Raw genomic sequence first — 24,164 nt, forward strand, 5'->3', positions numbered from 1 at the left:
ATTAAAAAAATAATGAAAGCACACACTTCAAATTCTGCCAAATAAAATTTCGAATGATTTACGAAGTGTTGCAATAAATATTCAGATTACTAAATTAATCCTATACAGTACCAAACTTCAAATTGTTTAAAATATGGAATTAACCGGGTTTGATTCTCCTTTTCTCATGAGGTTATTTGCAGGTTTGGGATTTAACAGTTCATGAAACTGAATATGGAAGTGGGATTTAACTGGTTTTGCATCTTTTGCCATGATGGTTTTAACAAGTTTTGGTAATTGGCATATATTTCAATCTCAATTTTTAACTAGTTAAAATGGCTTTCTCTACTGAATACTATTTGGAAATAATAGCTTTCCAACTAAGGTTTCCAGAGCAACCACTATCTCATTTTTTTTTTTTGTTGTTGTTGTTGTTGTTGTTGTCCATGTGTCGGAGACCATGTTGATTTATAGTGTTTTTCTGTAAGCAATGTTTTGGACCTTTGGTACCTACTATTCACCCGTATTGTATCGAAGTACGAAGATCACCAGAGTCAACTATATCTTTATTTCTGTCATACGAGTGGAAATGAAGTGTACCAGCAGGACAACCGCCCTCGTAACAGATCCTGGTTGGCCACCATCTGTTTGGAGGAGCATTCAACTTCTTCCTGCTGAAACACCCACCGAGAAGCCCGGATTTCATCTCATTGTGCATCTCAGAGACTTATGCTATGGACATTCCCGGTAGTATGTGAAACGAGTGGAAATTCAACTCAAAAGTTGTAATTTCAAAAGTAATAATAAGAAATGAAATATATTTTTCTTCTTTCTTTGTCAGTAACACATTGAGATATTTGAATTGTGGAATTATCCAAAGAACAATTTGTCAGCTGTAACGCCCCCTTCCGCCTAGCCCCGTCCAAACGAAACCGAATCGAGAGTTTGAAAAGAAAAAAATATATAAATAACACAAACTGTCAACCCGGGCTCAGCTGACAAAGCCTGGCAGAGCGGGCTTGAGAGAGTGGGGCTGTTCCGTATCGCGAAGCCACCTAGATGCAAAACGAAAGACCACATCCAATATTTCACTTGCAAAAGGCAAAAAGGTAAACACTTCAAACATAAACAGAGTAAACAAACCAACACACTGTTTCAGTTTCGAAAAATAACAATTTTACTGACAAAATGAGGGAGGTGTATATACGCTAAAACGTTAGGATAGTACATATACACTGTATTCAATCATTAAATAAATAACTATCAAAAATTACTATTTTCACTATCAGTTAATACTTTGACTAAATTCCATTCAATTAACTTTATCTTTAGCTTTAATATTAAGTATTCTTTAAAATCCAAATTGTTAATATACTGTTCAGAATAAAGCAAAAATTAACAGTTAATAATCCAATTAAATCTTGAATTTTTAGTCAAAAAATCTATTGTTCCTTTCTATCCAGTTTACTACTAAACTCCACTCGCAATCCAGTTTACTACTAAACTACACTCGTATGGTATGCTACACAGCGGAGCGATTTGTCACAAATCACTCATTGCGATCACAATTGTCCATTGTTAAGTTATGAGCAAATTTAGGGATCTTTTGTCAGATCTAGCTCGAAATAGTTACAAATTTCATACGAATTGTAATTACAATAGAATCACAATCGGATATCTTATAATGCATTAACAGTTTCAAAAAAGCGTTGAAACTGGAATGAAATCGTCTGAAAGATCAGCAAAATCTACAACAAAATAACTTTTGCACCTACATAAGAAGAAACACACAAACTGTATTTCCTTTAACGTACCGATTAGCAGTACCATTTGGCAATATCAGATATTTGGAAACAAACAGCAAACTAAAAGTTACTTTTGAACAGCACCCACCTTACAAAATTAACAGGTGTAACTGTTTGTGTTTCTCTCATCTCAAATATAGTCACTATACACCCTGTGGGTGTAATAATATTCTCAAAATGGAATGGAAAAGTAACTGTATAATTGTCAAAACATTTTTCCGAAAGCAAATAGTCCTATTACAAATTAGTTATGGGAAACCTAATTTGTATTTCTCAGTTCTTCACATGGTAGGGAATATTTTTTTCGAAAAATTTCCCTCCAGTTTTATCTCGACGATTTTTTTATAGTCCACCATTTTAGGCAAAACGAGGATTAGGCCAAACGAGTATCCTTATTTCGCCTAAAATGGCTGACATAAAGCTTATCTTTTATCTGTCATAAAAGTATCAGATAATTGGTTAGGCGAAACGAGGATTAGGCCCAACGATGCAAGATCAATAAAAACTATGTACTATGTACCTACTAAAATAAAAACCTTTCTTCAACAGTAAACAATTTCATGTTCTGCCAAACTCGGTCATAGGGTTAAGAAATACAAGTTTTATTGACTATTTGGTATTCTATCTTAGATGTTACATGTTTAATATTTATATAGAATGAGTCTGCGTCATTTATATGTATATTGAGAGATCAGATTTCGTGTGCACGAGCACGGAAAGAAAGCAAATAATTGGGTGAAGTAATTTCTACATTTTGTGACTGAAATTTTTTGAGTTTCTCCGGGGGGGGGAATGAATTTCTTTTGGGGGGAGATTCCCTCCGGGCTACCCCCTGAATTCAACCCTGGTCTAGACCAATGAGCAATAAGTGGGGGCAGAGCATAGAGTATTCAGTGTTCACGAAAGGGAGCGCCAGGTAAATAAGATTGGGAACCACTGGTTTAAAAAAATATGCATAAGAAAATCAAATGCTAAGATATCTGTAAGATGACGACTTACAGATACGTTAAGAGTAGTCCAGTCATTCAAATATGAATCAATAATCAATGAGTTTATCTAGAAATATATTAATTTATCGGAGGTCACATACATCGTTGTTGTCTGTTTTACTTACCAGAAGTACAACTGGTGAGACAAAATTCCATGTTCCTATCCAGTAGTACCTCATGAAACGAGGAATTTTGATTGACATTTCTTCGATATTTTTCATTAGTCGTCTGAACCCTGGAAAATGAAATATAAATAGTCATTTGTATTATTGCAAGAAGAAAACAGGTATATTAAAAAAATCCTCAAAATAATTTCCACTTTCGTTTAGTTCTTCTAGGATAAGAATTATAAGACGGTCAATGTTGTGAAATAATAAAGTTTATATCATCATCATCTTCATCATAGGTATTCTGCCGCTACTGACAGGTCACACGTCGCAACTGGAAACTTCCAGGCACCACGATGGTTTAGAGTATTTGTTCAACTGAGTATCCTTGGAGCAGCTTATGGTAGAAACTTTTGGTTTTGGTAAGTTAAATTTACTGAATTAGAATATTGTAAACCTTTTTGAACAATTTGGAAATGCTATACAATTTGGTGGTTAGGAAATGGTGATTTTCGCTTTAACCGAAGTTTCGGTATCCAGTCAAGGCCGGTCCACAAAGAATCGGATCGGTTAACAAATAGTCTACTGTACGTTGGTTGATATATGGGGCGCGCAAAGTACAAGGGAATCAAGTTCAACTGTTAAAGCTGCGGTCCTAGACTTTGTCAATAGAAGATACCTGTATTATTAGTTCTAGTTCTAAGGAACAATCGAATTCATTTTGAATTATTGGAATTCTGGAGGAATACCAGATCGACAATTTTACGCCTTTGTTCTAATGAGTAAATGTTAACATTGTCTATCACCGTACTATGGTTTTCAAGTGAGGGATAAATTCCAGTTACTTTGTATATCAAATACCTAAGAAATTTTTGATTGATTTTTTCGATTTGTTGGTGATATATTTGTTGCGAGGGGTTATAAAGTACAACAGCATATTTCAATTTGAAACGTACACTCATGTCCAAAATTATTGTCGCATGTCTATAAATATGTTGTTGTAGGAATATAATTTGATAACGAATTCGTTCGGTATTGCTTATAATGTTAGTATGTGTATAATCGGCAAAGACATGCATGTGGAAAATTTCATGTCAAAAGAGCAGTAAATAAGAACAATAAAACGAAAATAAAACTTTCTTGTCCATTTAGCAACATTTTGTTTTACTCATTCTAATTTTCGTATTTATAATTATTTTCCTATGAAATTTACAACAAATATACATTTTTCGATTATACACATAGTAACAGTATTAAAAGTGCCCTGCTAAATCATCATCAAATTATATTCTTACAAGAAGACAGCTATAGATATGCGACAATCATTTTGAACATGAGTGTACATATGATAATACATTTTTAAAAGTGTTTAAAAATTACTGAAGTCCTTACCAATTCTAATTATGAATCTTAATAATTTAAAAGCATCAGGAGTAATATTTTCGATATGTTTTACGTTAATTTTTGGTCAAATATTACACCTGAATCCTTAATTGAATTAGATCTGCTTATAAGGATATTACTAAGCTTATAATCATATTTAAAGTTGTTTTTGTTTCTGCTGAACGATACATTTGTTTATGTTTACTTCAAGTTTATTGACTGAATACCAGTTTGCAATATTCTTTAAGTTGTGTTGTAAATCAAGACAACCATACAGCGATTTTATCTTGGTAAATATTTTGTGATCATCGGCGAACAATAAGATCAATAATAAATAATAGAAATAGTAAAGAGCTTAGGTTATAGCCCTGTGGAACTCCCGATAACGCAAAATACTTATCTGATTTAAATTCTTTATAGACAATTGTGTGCTTACGTTCACTTGGATACGATGAAAAGAATTTGGTGAGAGCTGAGAAAAAGATAATGATTTAGATTGTTTAACAATATTTCGTGACTTACGCTGTCGAAGGCCTTCTCAAAATCAATATATATTATGTCAACTTGGCATCCCTCATCTAAAGAGTTAGCTATAATGTCGTTGACTATTACTAGATTAGTTGTCATTGATTTAAGAGTAACAAAGCCATAGTGATAGATTGAATTTGCTGGTATAACATGATCAATAATTTGTTTATACAATACTCGTTCAAATACTTTCGCAAAAGTACATGAAATTGATATGAGTCTAAAATTAATAATTTCACTTTTATTATTAGATTTCAGTATCGGGCAGACTAACGAGGATTTCCATATATTAGGGAAGACACAGCTTTTAATGTGAGGTTGAAAGCAATCCATATGGGATATTTAAATATATCAATACAGCGTTTGATTATAGCGAGGGTATCCCATCAGGACCTACAGCTGCTCTGAACTTTAAGTTTTTTATGGCAATTTCAATTTCGTGTAAATAAATTTCATTAACACGCAGTGTTTCTAGGATTTCATTCTAGTTACTTGATAAGATGTATGTCATAGTCACACTTCGGTCTGATGGAAAGGGCACAAATACGGAGGCGAAGTGTTCAGCCAAGGCATTAGTTACTTCGTCATTATGATGGAGGTCCCGCCCTTCAAATTTTTTGACGAAATCTGTCCACAAGTATCTCTTTTTAAGACTTTAGAAGTTAAGAATTGACATTAGAGGACTAATAAAACGCCGATAAAACAATTTGATATATTAGTGTCAAACTTTACTGTGACACATAATGTGAAACGAAAGTTTGACATTCAGAAAGAGATTAGCTCGACTTCACTAGCTTGGCCAAAAATGTGTGCCATTCAGTATTTCCTGTTATCATTATTAATATTAGAATAAAAGGTATTATTTTAATAAAAATACGAAATCAGAGATGTCTCTTTAAACTCACCATACAGCCATATGATGACGCTCAATTCACAGAAGGCTGTCACTAGTAGAGACCATGTTGCTACATTATTATCTAAAATAGTGAATAAATATAATCCTTGTGGTGTACATAATGGAAGGCCAAGGAGAAAGCATGCTGAGCATATGAAAACTACAACCCATGGCTTTTTGGGACGTAATCTGGGCCATTCATCCAATATGGCTGATAACAACGTTTCAACTGATGCACACTGAAAAAATGAAAATAAAAAATGAAATGAAATGCATATTACAATAATGTTATAATGAATATAAATATAATTTGTGCATAATCATTAGGGGTTTGTTCATAACCAATATACACTAGGTATGCAATAATTGTAAATTTGGAGTGAGGTTATCGATCTTTATTTACTATTTATAGAATGTTTTACTGCAACAACTGTTTTCGTGAATGAACAGACATGCAAATAGTCGAATTTGGCATATCAGGGAAAAGCATAATGGCTTTGAGCATAAGTTGTGTTCACAGAATGAAACAAACAGAGCTTCCGTAGTAGTGCTATTCAGCCGGTTCGCACCGGTTCGCTAGAACCGTTTGTTAAAATATTTCGGCTTCGCAGTACTGTTTGTTATATCCAGACTTAACAGTAAATTTTACCCAGTTATACGCAGGAACAGTAAATTTTAGTTTAACTGTCTTCGTTTTTAAAAAATTTTTAAAGCTACAGGATTAAACATATGATCTCCCAGAAAAAAGTATAAGCGTTTATTTCTTAATATCAAATGCAGAATGAGACTTAGTCACATGAGCGTTGTGGTGAGGGTTATTTATATTTCAAACGCATATATACTATTATCAACAGTTGTCAACTCATTGGTGTTGGTGGATTAACACTTAAACCGTATGCCCCGTCTGTGAAACGGGGAGGTATTTTTGTTTCCATGGTGTGGCAACAATGAAGGCGCTAGAAACCTTCCCTTCGCAGTACTTTTCCCCCTTTCATCCTGCACCTATCTGAATTTCTGCGACTCACAAGTAAACCTTACGTTTGGGTGAATCGAGATGCTGACTGAGACACATATGAGAAAGTAGTACTAAATGTGGTCAGTACTTCAGTGAAGTTGTAGGTGCGAAGCTCCGGAGGTTTAGGAGATACAGCTACCAGACCATCATATGGAAGTACAGAATAGCCTTCATACAGTTGGAGGTAAAAACTCTGTAAGACCTCTTGTAACGACAAAAGGTGAATAACAAATATATGGGTACATACTAGGACTAGGGGGAAGTCATATAGTAAGGGTATATCTGACGGCGGCCATCTTGAAATCCGCCATTTGGAATTAAGGTTAAGTTTTTAAAATAGGAATAGGGTCATGTGATACATGATTTAAGGCGCAAATTTAATCAGAAGAACAATGGTGACGTTAATTTTGATTTACGCGCAATTGGTAAAAAGTTACAGGGAAATTAAATATTGTTGCAGCATATGTATTAGTCCTTTACCTCACCTTCTAAATTTTGTGTTAATGATAATAATTAAATAGAAAGCAGGTGGATAAATATTAGGTCTATGGCTCTTTGAATTGATCTATTAAGTAATGTTTTACGTGTGTAACGTGAAGAACTATGTAACATGCGCGGAGTCGCCCGAATTGAAGTTGCGTATCTCGGCTATCAGGATAAGGTCGCGGAGAGTATAGTTTAGTTGAGTTAAAGCTTTGGTGCGTGAAGTATTGAGTTGTATCCACGCATTCCTGCGCTCTGCGTATTTTAAATTACGTTATCGTATCTCAACTTCGTTTTTTTTCTTTCTTTTAAAACTCCTGAATTAGTAATTATGAGGATCTAGCATAATTTGACCGAATCTAGCATAATTTCGATCAGGTTTTGGAATAATTCCGAGCTGTGAGTCTGGCAACGCTGATTCAGTTGCACTGCGATGTAGGCAAGCATGTACACCTTAGGAACTGAAGCTCAGAAGTTTTAAAGCTGTTAGTATATTAAGTAGTCTACTATTTGACTACTTTTGGTACCAATGTAATTATGTAACGCCCGTTACAAAAAAGATATATTTTTTTCTATACAACTTGTACTAAAAGTCAGAAGTAGCCTATCTTTTGCAAAAGTAAAAATGAGCACATGGGCAATAAAACAAGAAAATGAATATCATTATATTTATAATTTAATAGGCAAAAACTGCGTAACGGGTGTTACATTGCCAATGTAACGGGTGTTACACGTGAATTGTTAGCTTGGTTTAACAGTGATATTTTGTGCACTTAGGCTAGCTCTAAGGCTCTAAATAGGGAATTCGAAGTTAGTAAAGTTATAGAGGGTCCTCTTCTGAAGACATAAATAATGGTAAGGATGAGCAGTGGGCGAAATTAAGGGACATTATACCGGAGGTGATGAAATGCACTCCAGAGAATATAATATCTAGGAGATATCGTACGATGGGGGACTCCCTCTCATTCCCCCGTTAAGTCGCATACTCAGAATAGTGATTAAATAGCATAAAAGTGCCGTATTTTAATTGAGTACTCATTACATACCAGAAGTCTACTTCTTTATCAGAAGCCCAATACGCTGCTTTGGAAGTCTTCGTTTAGCAAATCATTAGATGCTGCAGCGCAACAGATTTTCATTAAGAAACCAGAAAAGCAATACACTACAATGATGTGTACGCAGACTCCGAGTGAAGTTGTGATCATCCCTTTGCGGAAAGATGTTTGTGTTGGAATGTTGTCTTGCTGGCAATGAAAGATGAAATAAGTAACAAAGACTATCGTCAACTTGGAATCCGTCAAGGATTTTCGGACGAAAATTGTGATATTAGAGTTAAGTTCTTGAAATCTTGTAGCGGAAAGGAATTCGAACTACGCTGAAGTTTAGAAGTATACTAGTGACGTGCCGTAAGGGGGGGTTAGTGGGGCGACGGCTCCGGGCGCCGAAGTAAGGGGGCAAAAAATTCGGTAGGAAAAGAAAAGGAAAGAAAAAAGAGAGAAAAAATACTTCACATATCAGTACAAATTAGTATGCACTTAAATCCTCTTCCTGTTTTAGAATTGGTCCTATAATGTTACTCATGTTTGGAAAATGCATATGCACATATATCAAATTGAAGGAAAAAAGTAATAAAAAATCCTCGAAATCAAGGAAAAGCAGGGTTTATTTTGGAAAAGTTTCTTATGGTTTGTCCCAACCATAGTGTCGCTTCGCTGCCGTGCTGGTCTGTCGACCTCACTAATATGTACGGGGGCGCCGTCGTATACTCTCGCCCCGGGCGCTGATTTTCCCAGCACGGCACAATATAATTCATTTTCATGACGTGATTGGTAAACTGAAAAATCCGATTATGAAAATTAAAGAATAAAAAAGTTGTGTAGCAGTTTAGTTCCAGAGTTAATGTCATTGAAGCATAAGAAGAATAGACTTTTGTTGATGATCAGTGTATCAACAGACCTACATATTTAATACTGAAACTTCCTACATTCTTCTGATTTATATGCTTATTATTTTGTGTTTTTTTTCTACACTGTACTACATGTGTAATTTTTTATCTATTAACATTGTAATATTTTGTTCTTTACATAATATGTTCATTAAAAGTGACGTTGGTTTAAGTTCATTCGCACTGTGTAACACCCGTTACAATTTGTGTAACACCGTTACGGTATTAAACATTTTTTAAAAATAAAAACCATTACACTTATGGAATTTCTGATTGTAATATTCGCAACATCATACTTTCAGAGAAGTGCACACATAATTGGAAACAAATTCTGATCTGGACATTCGCAGAGTTTGGCTTAACTTTGCATGCATCTGAAAGTGCATGTCCAATTGCTGTAACACCCGTTACGCCACATTTTTCACTCTCACTGAGTTGTGGTATCACCTATATGTAACAAATTAAGTGTTTACTAAAATACACAGACAAACGGTGATGTTTCGAGGCAGTTTGATATATCTTGACCCAGTAAGGATATTTCTATAACAATTTCTATTCGTCCAAATGTAACACCCGTTACGATGGAATGGCCGAAGACCATTGAAGAGCAGGGAAAAACGAATTGTTTTAAACATGTTCAATAAATTGCTAGAAAACAATCCTACTGTGTTAGTGAATGACATAGTGAAATTAACGGCAGAATATAGGTGTTTCTGAGTCGAGTGATGTGAACGTACTGTACGTAAAGCGTTCAAAGAAACGGGGTTGTTGAAAACACCGGGTAAAAAGAGAAACAGACAGAAAACAGAATTAGTGAAGGCGGATGACTTTGTGAAATGTGCTATTCGGAGCAATGTGCATGATTTCTTTCTAAGAAATTAACCACCTACACTAAACAAAATTTTGAGTTCTGTGAATAGTGACGCTATGTTGCCTAGTTTTAAACGAACTACGTTCTACACATTGTTGTTGGATATTGGTTTTCAGTTTCTCAAGACAAATAAAGTGAACGTTATTTTAGATAGGGAAGACATTGCATTATGGCGGCGACGATATTTGAGAAATATTCGTAAATATAGAGCGGAAAACAGAACCATATATTACTTAGACGAAACGTGGGTGAACGAAGGTCACACTACATCCAATGTATGGGTAGACACAACTGTATGTTCTAAAAAAACAGGCGTTTTTGTCTGGAAAGTCAACCGGCCTAAAAATTCCAGCGGGCAAAGGAAAGAGACTAATAGTTGTTCATATAGGCAGTGATAGTGGATTTGTAGATGGTGGTGTTCATATCTTTGAATCTAAGCGCGGTGGTGATTACCATGACGACATGAATGGTGACGTTTATCGTGAATGGTTTGAAACAATATTGCCTAAACTTGATCCCGGGTGTTTTATTGTAATGGATAATGCTTCATACCATAGCGTAAGGCTCGAACGACGTCCAAACTCCTCATGGCGAAAACAAGAAATAATTGAGTGGTTAACAGCCAAGAAAGTGCCTTTTTCAGAGTCCGATGTTAAAGTGGAACTACTGAATAAAGCGCAAAGCATTGCTTTCAACAACGAAAACCTATATGTAGTAGACAGCATCGAAAACAGACTGGCAGAATAATTGAAAGGCTGTCCCCTTACCACAGCAATTTGAACCCGATAGAAACTGTGTGGGCGTTTGTTAAAGAGTTGTAGCTGTAGCCAGAAATAATACCACGTTTAAGTTACGTGACGTTTGGCTGCTGCTTGAAACTGCCTTGACTCAAGTGACACCAGATATGTGGAAAAACAATATTCGTCATGTGCTGAAGGAAGAAGAGAAAATGTGGAATCTGGACGGACTTTCTGACACCTTGGTGGATCGCCTTGTAATTAGCATAAACAACGAATCTGATGAATCTTCTGACGAAGACCTGCAAGTTACTGCGTTGAGCGATTCAGAAGAAACCTCAGATTAACGTGAGTAATTCATAATTATTTTATCGTTTATTTCTTTAAGTCGATAATAATATTTACTTAGCACTATTACTTAATTCCATTCAGTAGCGTAGCCAGGAGGTGGTTCCGGACACCCCCCTCCCGAAATTTGGAAAAGTTGTTAAAATTAGACCAAAAATCGCGTTTTTCGCCCAAACATTTTCTGGGGGAGGAACCTCGGACACCTTCCCCCGAAATTACCTTTTAGCTATGCTTGCTTTATAACCGAGATATATCTTGCTTTTGAGATCGAGGAACGCATGGAAAAAGAACAGCTGACCGAAGCAGAAATCTCGCCGTGAAGCACGTGCTTGACGCGGAGTGATACAAACTGTTTTGTTTATCTCAGGTGTGGTTCTTACGTTGAATACACTTTAAGTTAAAATGTGAAGTTTTTGCTACACACTTTCAATCTGTTTATAGTTGTGAACCATCTAATATAGATCTACATGAAATATGTTCTATTGAAATTCCTTTAGAATAATGGTTTTAGACAAGATCTGCGAAGCTGAAGTTGGAGAAGCAATAGACAAAATGAAAAGTAAAAGATCGTCTGACTAGGATAGTATGCCGTCCTATATTTTTAAGGGTTGTAAAGAATATTTTATTAAACCATTGACTTATTTGTTTAACTTGTCTTTGACTCAATGAAAATTTCCTACGAAATTTAAAATATCAGCGGTTTCCCCGGTTCCTAAGGTTAATCCAGTAAGATTAACACAAGATCACAGACCAATAAATCTAATATCATCTCCTGCTAAAATATTCGAAGCAATCATTTATAAACATATGTTTAATCATGTATCTACCTATTTATGGAATTCTCAATATGGCTTCAGACGCAATAGATCAACTATTTCAAATCTGCACACTAAAAAGCAAGTAATTAATGATTCTTTCAACAAAAGGTCTCAAGTAGATATAGTATAGTCCTATACAGATTTCAAACGTGCTTTTGATTTGGTTGCACATGCGGTACTTCTTAGTAACATATTTGAATGAAAGAATTCAATATGTTATTTTTAATAATATTAAATCTAAGGAATTCACAGTGCATTCTGGGGTACCTCAAGGATCGAATTTGGGTCCTTTACTTTTTCTCATTATGATAAATGATCTTCCCAAAATGTTTCAATATAGTTTATGCTTAATATTTGCAGATGATACCAAATTATACAAAGAAATCCGCACGGAAAGTGATTGTATTAAACAGATGTTAATAGGCTTGATGAGTGGTGTAGGAGAAATAAATTTCAGTTGAATATTTCAAAATATTATGTAATGACTTTTACTTTTAATAAAAAAAAACGCACAATATTTGAATATACTATTGGAAATCAGACGTTAGAAAGAAAGGAAATTATAAGAGATTTGGGTGTTTGGTTTGATATTAATTTGAAATTTAAACATCATATAAATATAATAACTAACCAAACTTTTAAAATGCTGGGTTTTATTAAGAGGTCTAGTCGTTATTTTGAAAACCAAAGAGACTATTTTATCGTTGTATAGTGCATTTGTTCGATCGAAACTAGAATATGCATCTATTGTTTGGGATCCATTTTATCAGTGTCGAAAACAGGAAATAGAGAAAGTTCAAAATAAGTTATTGAGATATACTGCGTATAAAATACATGGTATTCAAACTCGTTATGTTCCTTATGATGAACTTTTAAAATAATTCAAATTAGGTCTATTATCACTTGAAAGTAGGAGATTTATACAGCGAGAACTATGTCTTAAAAAATTAATTGATAATAAGGAAGATAGTATTCTTATTAAATAGATTACCATTTTATTGTCCTCGGCAAAATCTGAGAGGTAGACATGTTTTTTATATGCCTGAAAACAGAATAAATGTGAACAGAAATTTACCACTATGTAAATTATTTGATATAGGCAACAAAATTGAGTCTATGGGATTGGATTACTTTCAGTATGAATTTAAGATTTTTAAGCGAAAGTGTTTTCAATTACTAAATCATAAATTGTAGAATATTTTTGTACAACATATGTAAAGAGAAAAAGATTTAAAGTACTATTTCGTGTTACCAATGTTAATTCCATATTTGGAGTTGTGTTGCATATCCTTTGATAATGATATATAAACTTTGTACTTTGTAATTGCCTTTGTGTGTAAAGTACAAATAAACAAATTATTATTATTATTATTATTATTATTATTATTATTATTATTATTATTATTATTATTATTATTATTATTATTATTATTATTATTATCAAGTATGTTCAATTCTACTTGACAAACTTTCCAAATACCGTCGAGTTTGTGTAATTGTCGGCGGCTAAACGCTCGTTTGAACAACTGCAACACACAAAACACATGGGAATGCATCAGGCAATTTCACAGAAATATCTGTAAAAATGATTGCATGTTTCATGTGCCACCTGTTTCATGTACGTCACCGTTGACTTCACCCCATGTAACTAACAGCAACACAACGCGATATGTGTTGTTGTTATGTAGGAATGGAATATAATGGCGGTACAGTGGCTCCATAATGTTGCTTTTTTAGTAATCTCCCATTTTGTCTACTTTTTGTATATCATTATAGCTCTGACCGCTAACAATCTTAAAGCTGGCTTGGTGCAAAATTTTCCATACTTTCTTTTACTAAGTCAGAACGACTTCTTGAATCACAGGAATGATAAAAGATAATCATGTTCTTATTACATTTCAACATATATATCCATGCCTCATTCTGAATCACTACAAACTTCGATCTGTACTCTGCAAGGTGACATTAGTATAACTGTCGACTGTTCGTCTTTCTCTACATGATATGTGAGGGACTTAGCAGATAAATTCGAACCTTATGCTTCTTTATCATGTGTAAATCTTACGCAATTATGCAATTTACGATTGTGGTGGAACGTTGTCCTATTCTTGCTATTATCCTGGTGGGAAACAGCTCAAAAACACAATAAATATATGTAAATATATATATAGCTAAGGTCACACATCTTGTCACAAACTCTGTACGCGTCCAGCAAACAGGCTGGGGTACCTAAAGAGTCAGGAAGCAGTGCATTGTTTAAGAGGTCGGATGAAAGTATACTATTCTATATGCATACAAACTTGGACATGGATCACAGCAAATCACAAAAATCATTAACAATACACTTGGGATAGGAATGGCGAATGAACGCACCATCCACTATTGGTTTGTCAAATTTCGTTTAGGTGACACAGCATTGCAAAATGAGCACCGTGGGCCTGATCAATATCATGTTCGGATAAGTTCCTTCAGGAACAATGGAAACAGACTCTCGGAGAGGTATTCGTATCACTGGAAATGAGATATAGGCATACACCATACCACTGTCATTTGGAGACTTTGTGCAATCAGTAAGGTGAAACATTTGGACACCGTTGACACAGGACAACAAAAATGGTCATCTGGAGGTGTGTAGTTCTCTGGTTGTAAGGAACACCAGGGAAAGTTTCCTGCATCGGGTTCCCATTCCCGATGAAAATAGATTTGCTATGAAAATTATATCATAAACGGCAATATGCGAATTAGGTTATTCATATTGGCGAGGGGGGAGAGGTAAAACGAGGTCCAACAGGCACGTGTAATTAAGATTTTACTTTAATCTAGCCGTAAGATTTTACTTTAATCTAGCAACAGCCGCCCGCGGGCCTAACCCTGTCTTCCGGCCCGCTGGTCAGTTATTGAAAACAATAATGATTATAATTTTTCTTTCTTACAAAACCTGTTTAAAGTGAACTGGAAATTTTCCATCGATCACACAGTGCGCAACGTGGTAACGCCCTGAAGACAAGCACTTGGTAAGCACAGTACTTGGGGAAATTTTCCTCGGTATAAGGATTGCTAGATGTACCGACAAAGTTCTAAATACATTATTCTGCTCCTCTTTAGTGAGTAAATACAGTATTTTGGTTACCAGTATAACAGTTGTTTTGTGTTATTGTGATGTAAATTACGATGAACTTGTTCCATCATTTATTACTATACTATTCAATTGTCGTAAAATATATACCTACAGTGAGGCCTGCGACGCCATTTAGTGCTCTGTGATTAGTCCGCCCACTGTTCCAAGTTGAACACCCCTACTTTAAACAGTAGGTCAATCAGAGGCGGTTCCAAAATATGGTCACAAAGTTAAGTGCCTTCCCAATTAATACGAAGAAAAATAATTAAGAAAAAATATGGACATTTATTCCTGTATACGAATAAGGAATGATCCAACAGTTTTAAAATAAAGTAAAACATTTGAATGTTATTCTATAATGTACTATACCTGTGTCTCAAGTCCAAGTGTCATCAACATGAGGTAGAAAACAGCACACCAGACTTGAGGCAGTGACATGAGTGCCAGGCCGGCAGGAAACGTTACAAAAGCCAAGTCCAAACCGGACCTAGCCAATTCATCGACTGATAATTGGAGCTGTTTGGCCATAAATCCAAGAACGGAAAATACAGAAAATCCAGCGTACAGAGAGGTCACCAAATTGGCCATAACAATTATGATAGAATCTCTGAAATAAAAGTAATGCGTTATATAAATTTTATTGCTGGTGTAGAATAAGCGAAAATACAACCAAAATCTCTCTTTGCTCCGGGTTCATTTTTATAAAAAGTGGTTCAGATCCCACTTTAAACTGTTGGTCTCATCCTATAATATAGCCTCGCAGGTGATAAAGGATATAAATTAAATCAATCAATCAATACAACCAAATAGATCATGACATAGCAACTTTTCCATTTTGATACTGGTTCAAAACCAATTTATAAAATAAGTACTATTACCAAAATACATGACAATTTAAGATTCATTTTAACAATAACAGTGTAGGTTATAATAGAGGGTAAAGACAAAACGCTTCTTTTGTTAACTATTATGCATATATATAGTGTGTATGTGTGTCCGGATGAAAGTATACCAATAAGAAATTTGAATAACTCGAGAATCAATAGTGATAAAATCGTGCGATTTTGTTTTACAGGAAGAGCAAATGTAGAATTTTATGCTCAACAGACAATTGAACATAACAGGTCTTCACGCATACGCATAGCGCATTACTCGTGAGCAAAATGGAGTCCTTTACTGTTCGCCAGAAAGTGGAGTGATGTCTTTGGTTTGCAGAATTCAAGGCTCCTGTAATCATACAGAGAATATTTAGACAATAATACCGACAGGAACCACCAGACTGCCATTGCATTATCAGAAGGCACAATCAATTGCTGGGAACTGATTCTGTGTTGAGGAAGAGAGGGCGTGGGAAAAACCCGTGAATGAAGTACTGGAGACGATTCGGAAAACTTTCAGCAAAGCAACAAAGGCCACGCAAATCGATAAGGTGTATGAGTACACAACTAGGAATCCCGCGTGCGACTCTGTATCATATTGTGCATAAAAGTTACGTCTCAGAGTCTACAAGCTGCAGCTTGTTCAAAAATTTCAATTTAATGACAATCCTTGCAGATATTAAGTCACTATTGAAATACTATCGCACATTGATGAGGGCAATGGTTTTCTTAAACGGAAACTGCCTTTCTTGCGTCAAGTGTGGTGTATAGGCATAATTGCAATATATGGGCTGAGGAAAATCCTCATCTGTTTGTGTAACGGGAACGCAAAAGCTTCTTAATAAATATGTGGTATGCGTTGACTGAAATTCTGCAAAGGTTTTATTCTTCTTTTAAGAGTCTTCTATTACAGAAACAACGTGCTAACAATGTTGGAAAATTATGTTGCATCTTGCATATTATAGGGATACATGTTCCAACAAGAAAGGGCTCCTCCCCATTAAGTCCGTTGCGTAAGATAATTTCTGGATAATTGTTTCCAGAAAAAATGGATTGGAAAGCAAGGTTCCATTCAATGGCTTTCAAGATCGCCCGACTTGTCACCTCTGGACTTTTTTCTTTGAGAATGTGAAAACTCTTGTGTACCAGACCCAAGTTCAAGATTTGGATGATCTAACCAGCAATGATTCCAAAGTTGAACCTTCAATCTGGGGACAACCTATATACTTTCTGAAAGAGTTTGTCAAACAAGTTCCAAAACAGGTTTCAATTCCTTGCCCGAATGAAGTGCATCCTTATATGGAAGATTCATATATGTCCAATTTCCAATAGCTTCTAAAAAGCGTTAGTTACGTGAACCTTACGGCTTAAAAACAAAGGCCAAGTCCTGATAGCACTATATTGCCAGGACTGTGATATGTGAGTGAGTTATACGGCTGTCACACATTCAGGGCCGCAACTAGGGGGGCAGAGGGGGCACGTGCCCCGGGCGCGTGGTATAACGACTCACCAAGGGTAGTCGTCAACCTGGTTCGATCGATGATATATGAATCTTGAGTGGTAGTAATAGTTTGCATGTAAAAATATCTTTAATAATTAAGATATACTATTATTCTCACCTTTTCTATAAGAATTATAAAGTCGATGAACGGTATCAAATGATTTATTAGTTGATACACTTTATAATATATTTTCGTTCAAACTGTCATGCACACAGACATGATGATTAGGTATCCATAAACAACTACATAGCAACTAACTACATAACACTATCCCATAATATATTTTTTTACATATATTAAAAACATTCTTCTTTTGTTATTATTAAATTAACATTCTATTAAGTAAAGTGCACATGTATGAGCACTTTCTGCCCAAGGTACAGGTAATTATTAAACTATCCAAAGTATTTCGTTATATAAAATGTCGCCCGACAATTGGACTGAATATAAAAGTCATAAGCGAGCTTGGCTTTTATCTTTAAGAACCACTGGTCCGATTACAATAATGGTCTTACATTACATATGTTCATCACATTTTGATCGCCCCTCGTATGTATCTTCATTACATATCATAGATATAGATACATTTATAACAAATCTTTCATTTCATTAATACTTATTTTTTATTACATTAATTATATTTATTCATTATCATTCATTACATTATTATTATATTTTATTATTAAAACGTCGTCGCCTATTTATTTAATCTTTGAAGGGTGCGAAGTCAAAATCGTAAGAAGCAATTACAGTTAAAACATGAGTTACCATTATCCAGGGCGCATTATATAATAATTATATTAGGTGATATTTTAAAATAAACATTGGATCAATAAGGCATCAAAATATAAAAGAATTTCATTCAAGATAGTCGTTGAATAATTAACTTAATAGAATGAATCTTATACTTAACATAATCTTTGGCAGTTAAGTTTTCAACACAAGTCAATCTAATATAAATAATCTTTGCTTTTAATCAATTATGAATCGAATTATGATTCTTCACATTAACAAGAAAAAATAAAAATCATTTGAAAATTAACTTTCCAGTCTATCTAAAACTATATTTAAGCACTTCAAGTATTCATAAGAGTCGTTTTCATTATCAACATTAACTCATAAAATTGAAAATAAAAGTTCACAAGAATCTATAACTGATATGGGTTTAACCTAATTTCATTAACGGTAATCAGCTTACATTCGTACTTGCATATGTTTCTAATAAAGTACATTGTACTGCACAATCATGATTAGGTTCAACAATATGTTGTACATGTATTTCATCGTGATTCTGATTTTGATACGAAGTGCCATCTCTTGACCTCCAATTACGTCTATCCATGTAGCTTGTTGTATTCCTGTAATTTCGCCCTATATTCCAATTGTTTTTATGTCTACTTCTGTTGGGTGATCTGACATCAGGATTATCACGATTAATTAGGTTAGGCTGATTCCCTACATAACTTTGCCTATTTCGTTCGTTTTGATTGCTAGAATTTACTCGGCTTAGGTTATGTTCCGTATCGTTCACACTTCTGATATTCAGATTCCGAACAGGTACAAAATGATCTGAATTATTTTTACTTTTACCTACTCCTGCTTGTTGATTCAAAGCATGGTATTGAGTTCCATAGCATTGGACAAGCATTAATAAATGGTTGAAACTCATACATTGTGTAGAAAACAAGATCTGTTGTAACTTAAATGGGAGCAAATTTCGATTCGATGCTATTATTCTAGATTCCGATTGCAAGGGATTAACAACTTTTAATTCGTTGTATGTATTTACAACAAACTCTACAACAGATTTGTGCAAACGAGGATTGAAATGTTGATTTCTAATGGTGGCATCTCGATTTGCAAGCAAAAAGTCATTTTCATAATTCGCGATCAGTGCTGCCTTAAATTCCTCATACGTATTGATGTGATCACGTACTGCTTTAAACCATAAAGAACATGGTGGGAGTAATACATGAGGGATTAATTTCATATATTGTGATCTATCTATACACATTATATTGCATTCGTCCTGAAATTTTTCCAGGAAAGAAGTAGCGTTCTCATTACATTTACCACTGAATTTACTCATAGCCCGTATTTCACTCATCTTAACACTTAATTTTACCTTCCTTTTATCATTCCGTGTACTTATTGGGTGACAATTCCTATCCATGACGTGAGGTGTCGTTGCACTATCCCTTTCACGCCCATCTGTCCTCTTCGGATGAATTTCTTCCAAAATAATATCCTCATCAGACACAGGTGAAGGCGAAGTCATCTCTGGTGAGTGGGGAAAATTCAAGCGATCACTACCCATATTATTGTGGTATGTGTTGTCCTTAACCTGCAGCGTTCTAATTTCTTCCTGTAGAGTAGCTATCAATTGTGTATTTACACGTATGTTGTTAGAATTACTGATGACCTGAATCTTTTGCTGTTGAACAGAAGATTCTATTACTTCTAAATCCTTTTTTACATCACTGATTTCTTGGATTTGGTGGTTGTGCTTATCCTGACAATCCTCGGATATTCTTTTTAACTTTTCCTCGAACTGCGAGGTGATGTCATTCATCGCCTGGACAATTGACTGTTTCGTTTCATCTGACTTCTGTTCCATACTTAATTCCTCATATTGCTTGTTAGATTCTTCGGACTTATGCTCTATCGTCTGCTTTAACTCCTCGTATTGCTTATTAGATTCTTCGGACTTTTGTTCTATCTTCTGTTCTATCGTCTGCTTCAATTCCTCGTATTGCTTATTGGATTCTTCAGACTTATGTTCTATCGTCTGCTTTAATTCGACCAAATTTTGTTTCATGGCTTCAAAATCGCCCTTTCGACATTGTTCTTGCCGCTGTAAGGCTAGCAAGATTCGTTCTTCGAATGTCATTCCTGGTGCTACACTATGTTCACCGTTATCACCATCATTGGATTCATTTCCTATTGCCTCACCGTTCATTTTTCTTATAATTATTTTACCACTTCTCAGTCTTGTGAAATTTGTATTCATTAACTTTATTACAAAAGTAAATTCACCCTTACTTTGCTTCGAGATATGAATTTACAGCAAATCCCGGGTGAGGTAAACCAAAATTTTTATAACGACTCACCAAGGGTAGTCGTCAACCTGGTTCGATCCATGATATATGAATCTTGAGTGGTAGTAATAGTTTGCATGTAAAAATATCTTTAATAATTAAGATATACTATTATTCTCACCTTTTCTACAAGAATTATAAAGTCGATGAACGGTATCAAATGATTTATTAGTTGATACACTTTATAATATATTTTCGTTCAAACTGTCATGCACACAGACATGATGATTAGGTATCCATAAACAACTACATAGCAACTAACTACATAACACTATCCCATAATATATTTTTTTTACATATATTAAAAACATTCTTCTTTTGTTATTATTAAATTAACATTCTATTAAGTATAGTGCACATGTATGAGCACTTTCTGCCCAAGGTACAGGTAATTATTAAACTATCCAAAGTATTTCGTTATAGTGGTTGGAGGGGGCGCCGGAAAGAAGATATATCAATTGTTTTAAAAATCGCACCCTTTCCCTGAGGAACTTATTCTAGAGGTTAAAAGAAATCAAAAGTTTACTTGGCCTTTTCCATGGGACCTCTTTTCGTTGATTATATATATATATATATATAATATATATATATATATATATATATATATATATATATATATAGAGAGAGAGAGAGAGAGAGTCTCATCTAAATAGGTGTAATGTCATACATTAAAAACCTAATATTGTATGAGTAGTAGAAAATGGATCGATCTGGGCCATAATAGAACAACATAGGACAACATCAATCAATTCAGGAGCCCCAGGGAAAATGAGCATCGTACACCGTGAGCCCACGGTCTTTTACGACCTCCATTTTAGGGGTGAATTTATTCCCTTTTATGAGCACTTTTTAGGGGGTGTATTCGTTCTCTTTTACGAGCACATTTTTAGGGGGTGTACTCGTTCCCTTTTATGAGCATATTTTCCAACCCCTATTCGAACATAGCAGAACATCGGACTGCGTAATATAACGAACATACAGCAGAGCAAATTGAACTCGTTCCCTTTTATGAACACTTTTTCAGGGGTGAACTCGTTCTCTTTTGTGAGCACATTTTAAGGGTGAACTCGTTTCCTTTTATGAGCATTTTTTCAACCCCTATTTTAACATAGGAGATAACACCGAACACATAGAAGAGCAGATAACACATAACACTACGTAACACACAGCAGAACAGATAACACATAAGACTACGTAACACACAACAACCTCCATTTTAGGGGTGTACTCGTTCTCTTATATGAGCGTATTTTCCAACCCTTACGAACACATAGCAGAGGTGTATTCGTATTCAACCCCTTAGCATAAGACTATGTAACATAGCAGTTACGAACACATAGTAGAGCAGATAATAAACATAACAACCTCCATTTTAGGGGTGTATTCATTCCCTTTTATGAACATATTTTCCAACCCCTATTTCAACATGACAGAGACTACGAAACATGGCGGACATAGCACAGGGGGTGTATTCATTTTCTCCACCCCTAATTGAACATAGCAGAAATTACACTGAGACTACGTAACACACAACAACCTCCATTTTAGGGGTGTACTCGTTCTCTTTTATGAGCATATTTTCCAACCCCTATTTCAACATGACAGAGACTACGAAACATGGCGGACATAGCACAGGGGGTGTATTCATTTTCTCCACCCCTAATTGAACATGGTCAAAGGTCAACATACTTTAAACCTAATAACTCGAAAACGAAGCAACGTATTGAGGTGCTGTTTCCACATTTAGTAATTGGTCATCAGGTACCACAAGTTCCAAAATAATGTCCATCGAGGTCAAAGGTTAAAATACTTAAAACCTAATAACTCGAAAACGAAGCAACGTATTGAGGTGCTGTTTCCAAATCTAGTAACTGGTCATCAACTACTACAAGTTCCAAAATAATGATCATCGAGGTCAAAGGTCAACATACTTAAAACCTAATAACTCGAAAACGGAGCCAAATATTGAGGTGGTGTTTCCACATTTAGTAATCGGTCACCAAAGACCACATGTCTCAAAAGTGTCAACCATCGAGGTCAAAGGTCAAACTCGAAAACGGAGCCAAATATTGAGGTGGTGTTTCCACATTTAGTAATAGTTCAACAATCACTGCAAGTTCCAAAATAATGTGTAAACGGAGCAACGGATAAATTTTGTACAAAGCAGAAAAAGTGAAGGAGGAATAAATTTGAGTGGCCTATTCAATTTTGTACCAACGAGAAATGTCATTTTAACTAGCTGAGAATTATATGTCTTCTTGTACTAATTAAATAAACGAAGGAATATTGTACCAATGAGAAATGTCATTTTTTCTAGACCATGTTCTAATATTTAAACAAACGAAGGGGTGAATTTGAGTGACCTATTCAATTTTGCACCAACGAGAAATAATTGTGTATTTTAAACAAACAATCGGATAAATTTAACCGGCTCAGAAGTTCAATACTATTTTGTACTCTTGAATGAGCTTTCCAATTTTGTAGCAAGAAGGACCATTTTTTTAAAAACTAACTCAGAATTTCATTTCATTTTTGTAATACTCAAATTTGGATGAAGTGTTTAGCTTTGTATGAACCAGAAAAATTTGATTGGATTATTTCCTTAGGTACGAACTGGAAAAAGTGAAGGGCCATTATTCAAATAAACGAAGGAATAGAGTATTTAGTTTTTGTACCAACTAGAAAAAAAGAAGTGAAGTATGAATAAAATTTAGGTGGACTATTTTCTTTTGTACCAACTGGAATGTTCTATTTTTGTATCAATCAGAAAAAAAAACGAAGAAGAGCCATTTTAACAAGTTCATAATTTCGATGTTCTACTTTTTATACCAACGAGAAAAAAATGAACTAGCTGAATATTTAAATATACGAAAGAATAAATTTAAGTGACCTATTCAATTTTGTACCAATGAGAAATGGCTCAGCAAAAGGCGAAGAAGGACTATTTTATATAATTTTACTACTCAAATAAACAATGGAGTATTTAGTTTTGTACCATTTTGGAGTATTCAAATAAACAAAGGACTTATAATTTGTGTCAACTCTAAAATCAATTAAACGAAGTAATGCATTTGAAAAACCGAAGTTGAGTATTTTATACCATTTTGTATTATTTGAACAAACAAAAGGAAAAAGCAAAAACAAAAAGGATCATTTTATATCATTTTAAACTAGTCTAATAAACGAAGGCATAAATATGAGTGAGCTATTTAATTTTGTAGCAACCAAAGGATTTTCACGAAAGAACAAAATTGTACTAATCAGAAAAAACCGAAGAAGGCCCATTTTAACTAACTGAGAATTTCTGTACCTTTTGTACTATTTAAACAAACGATGGGATAAATTTGAGTGACCTGTTTTTTGTACTAACCAGAAAAATCGAAGAAGGTTCCTTTGTACTAGCCCAATGAACGAAAGAGCAAATTTGGGTGTTCTACTTTTTTATACCAAACAAGGAAGAACCATTTTGTACTACTCAAATAAACGAAAGAAAAAGCGAAAAAAGACCTTTTTAACTAGCGCAGAATTTATATACGTTTTGTTTATGTGTCCTACTTTTTGTACCAGCGTGAAATGCCATTTTAACCAGCTCAGTAGTATTCAAATAATCAATTTTCTAACTAACTCAGAATTTCATTTCATTTTGTAATACTCAAATTTGGATG

The 24,164-nt window shown here is 34.6% G+C and overlaps 1 protein-coding gene across 1 annotated transcript in view; it reads right to left on the bottom strand.

The window, feature by feature from the left end:
- Positions 1-24,164, bottom strand: part of LOC145685265 (sodium- and chloride-dependent glycine transporter 2-like) — a 53,382-nt gene that overhangs the window by 13,990 nt on the left and 15,228 nt on the right. Inside the window, exons 3-5 of the mRNA XM_081757633.1 lie at positions 15,391-15,628; positions 5,697-5,925; positions 2,899-3,008 (exon numbers count right to left, since the gene is read on the bottom strand). Of these exons, the coding sequence (XP_081613759.1) occupies positions 2,899-3,008; positions 5,697-5,925; positions 15,391-15,628 (577 nt within the window). The remainder of the gene's footprint in view (positions 1-2,898; positions 3,009-5,696; positions 5,926-15,390; positions 15,629-24,164) is intronic.

This window comes from Thermobia domestica, chromosome 5 (genome assembly GCF_964235325.1).
Source record: "Thermobia domestica chromosome 5, izTheDome1.hap1.1, whole genome shotgun sequence".
Lineage (NCBI taxonomy): Eukaryota > Metazoa > Arthropoda > Insecta > Zygentoma > Lepismatidae > Thermobia > Thermobia domestica.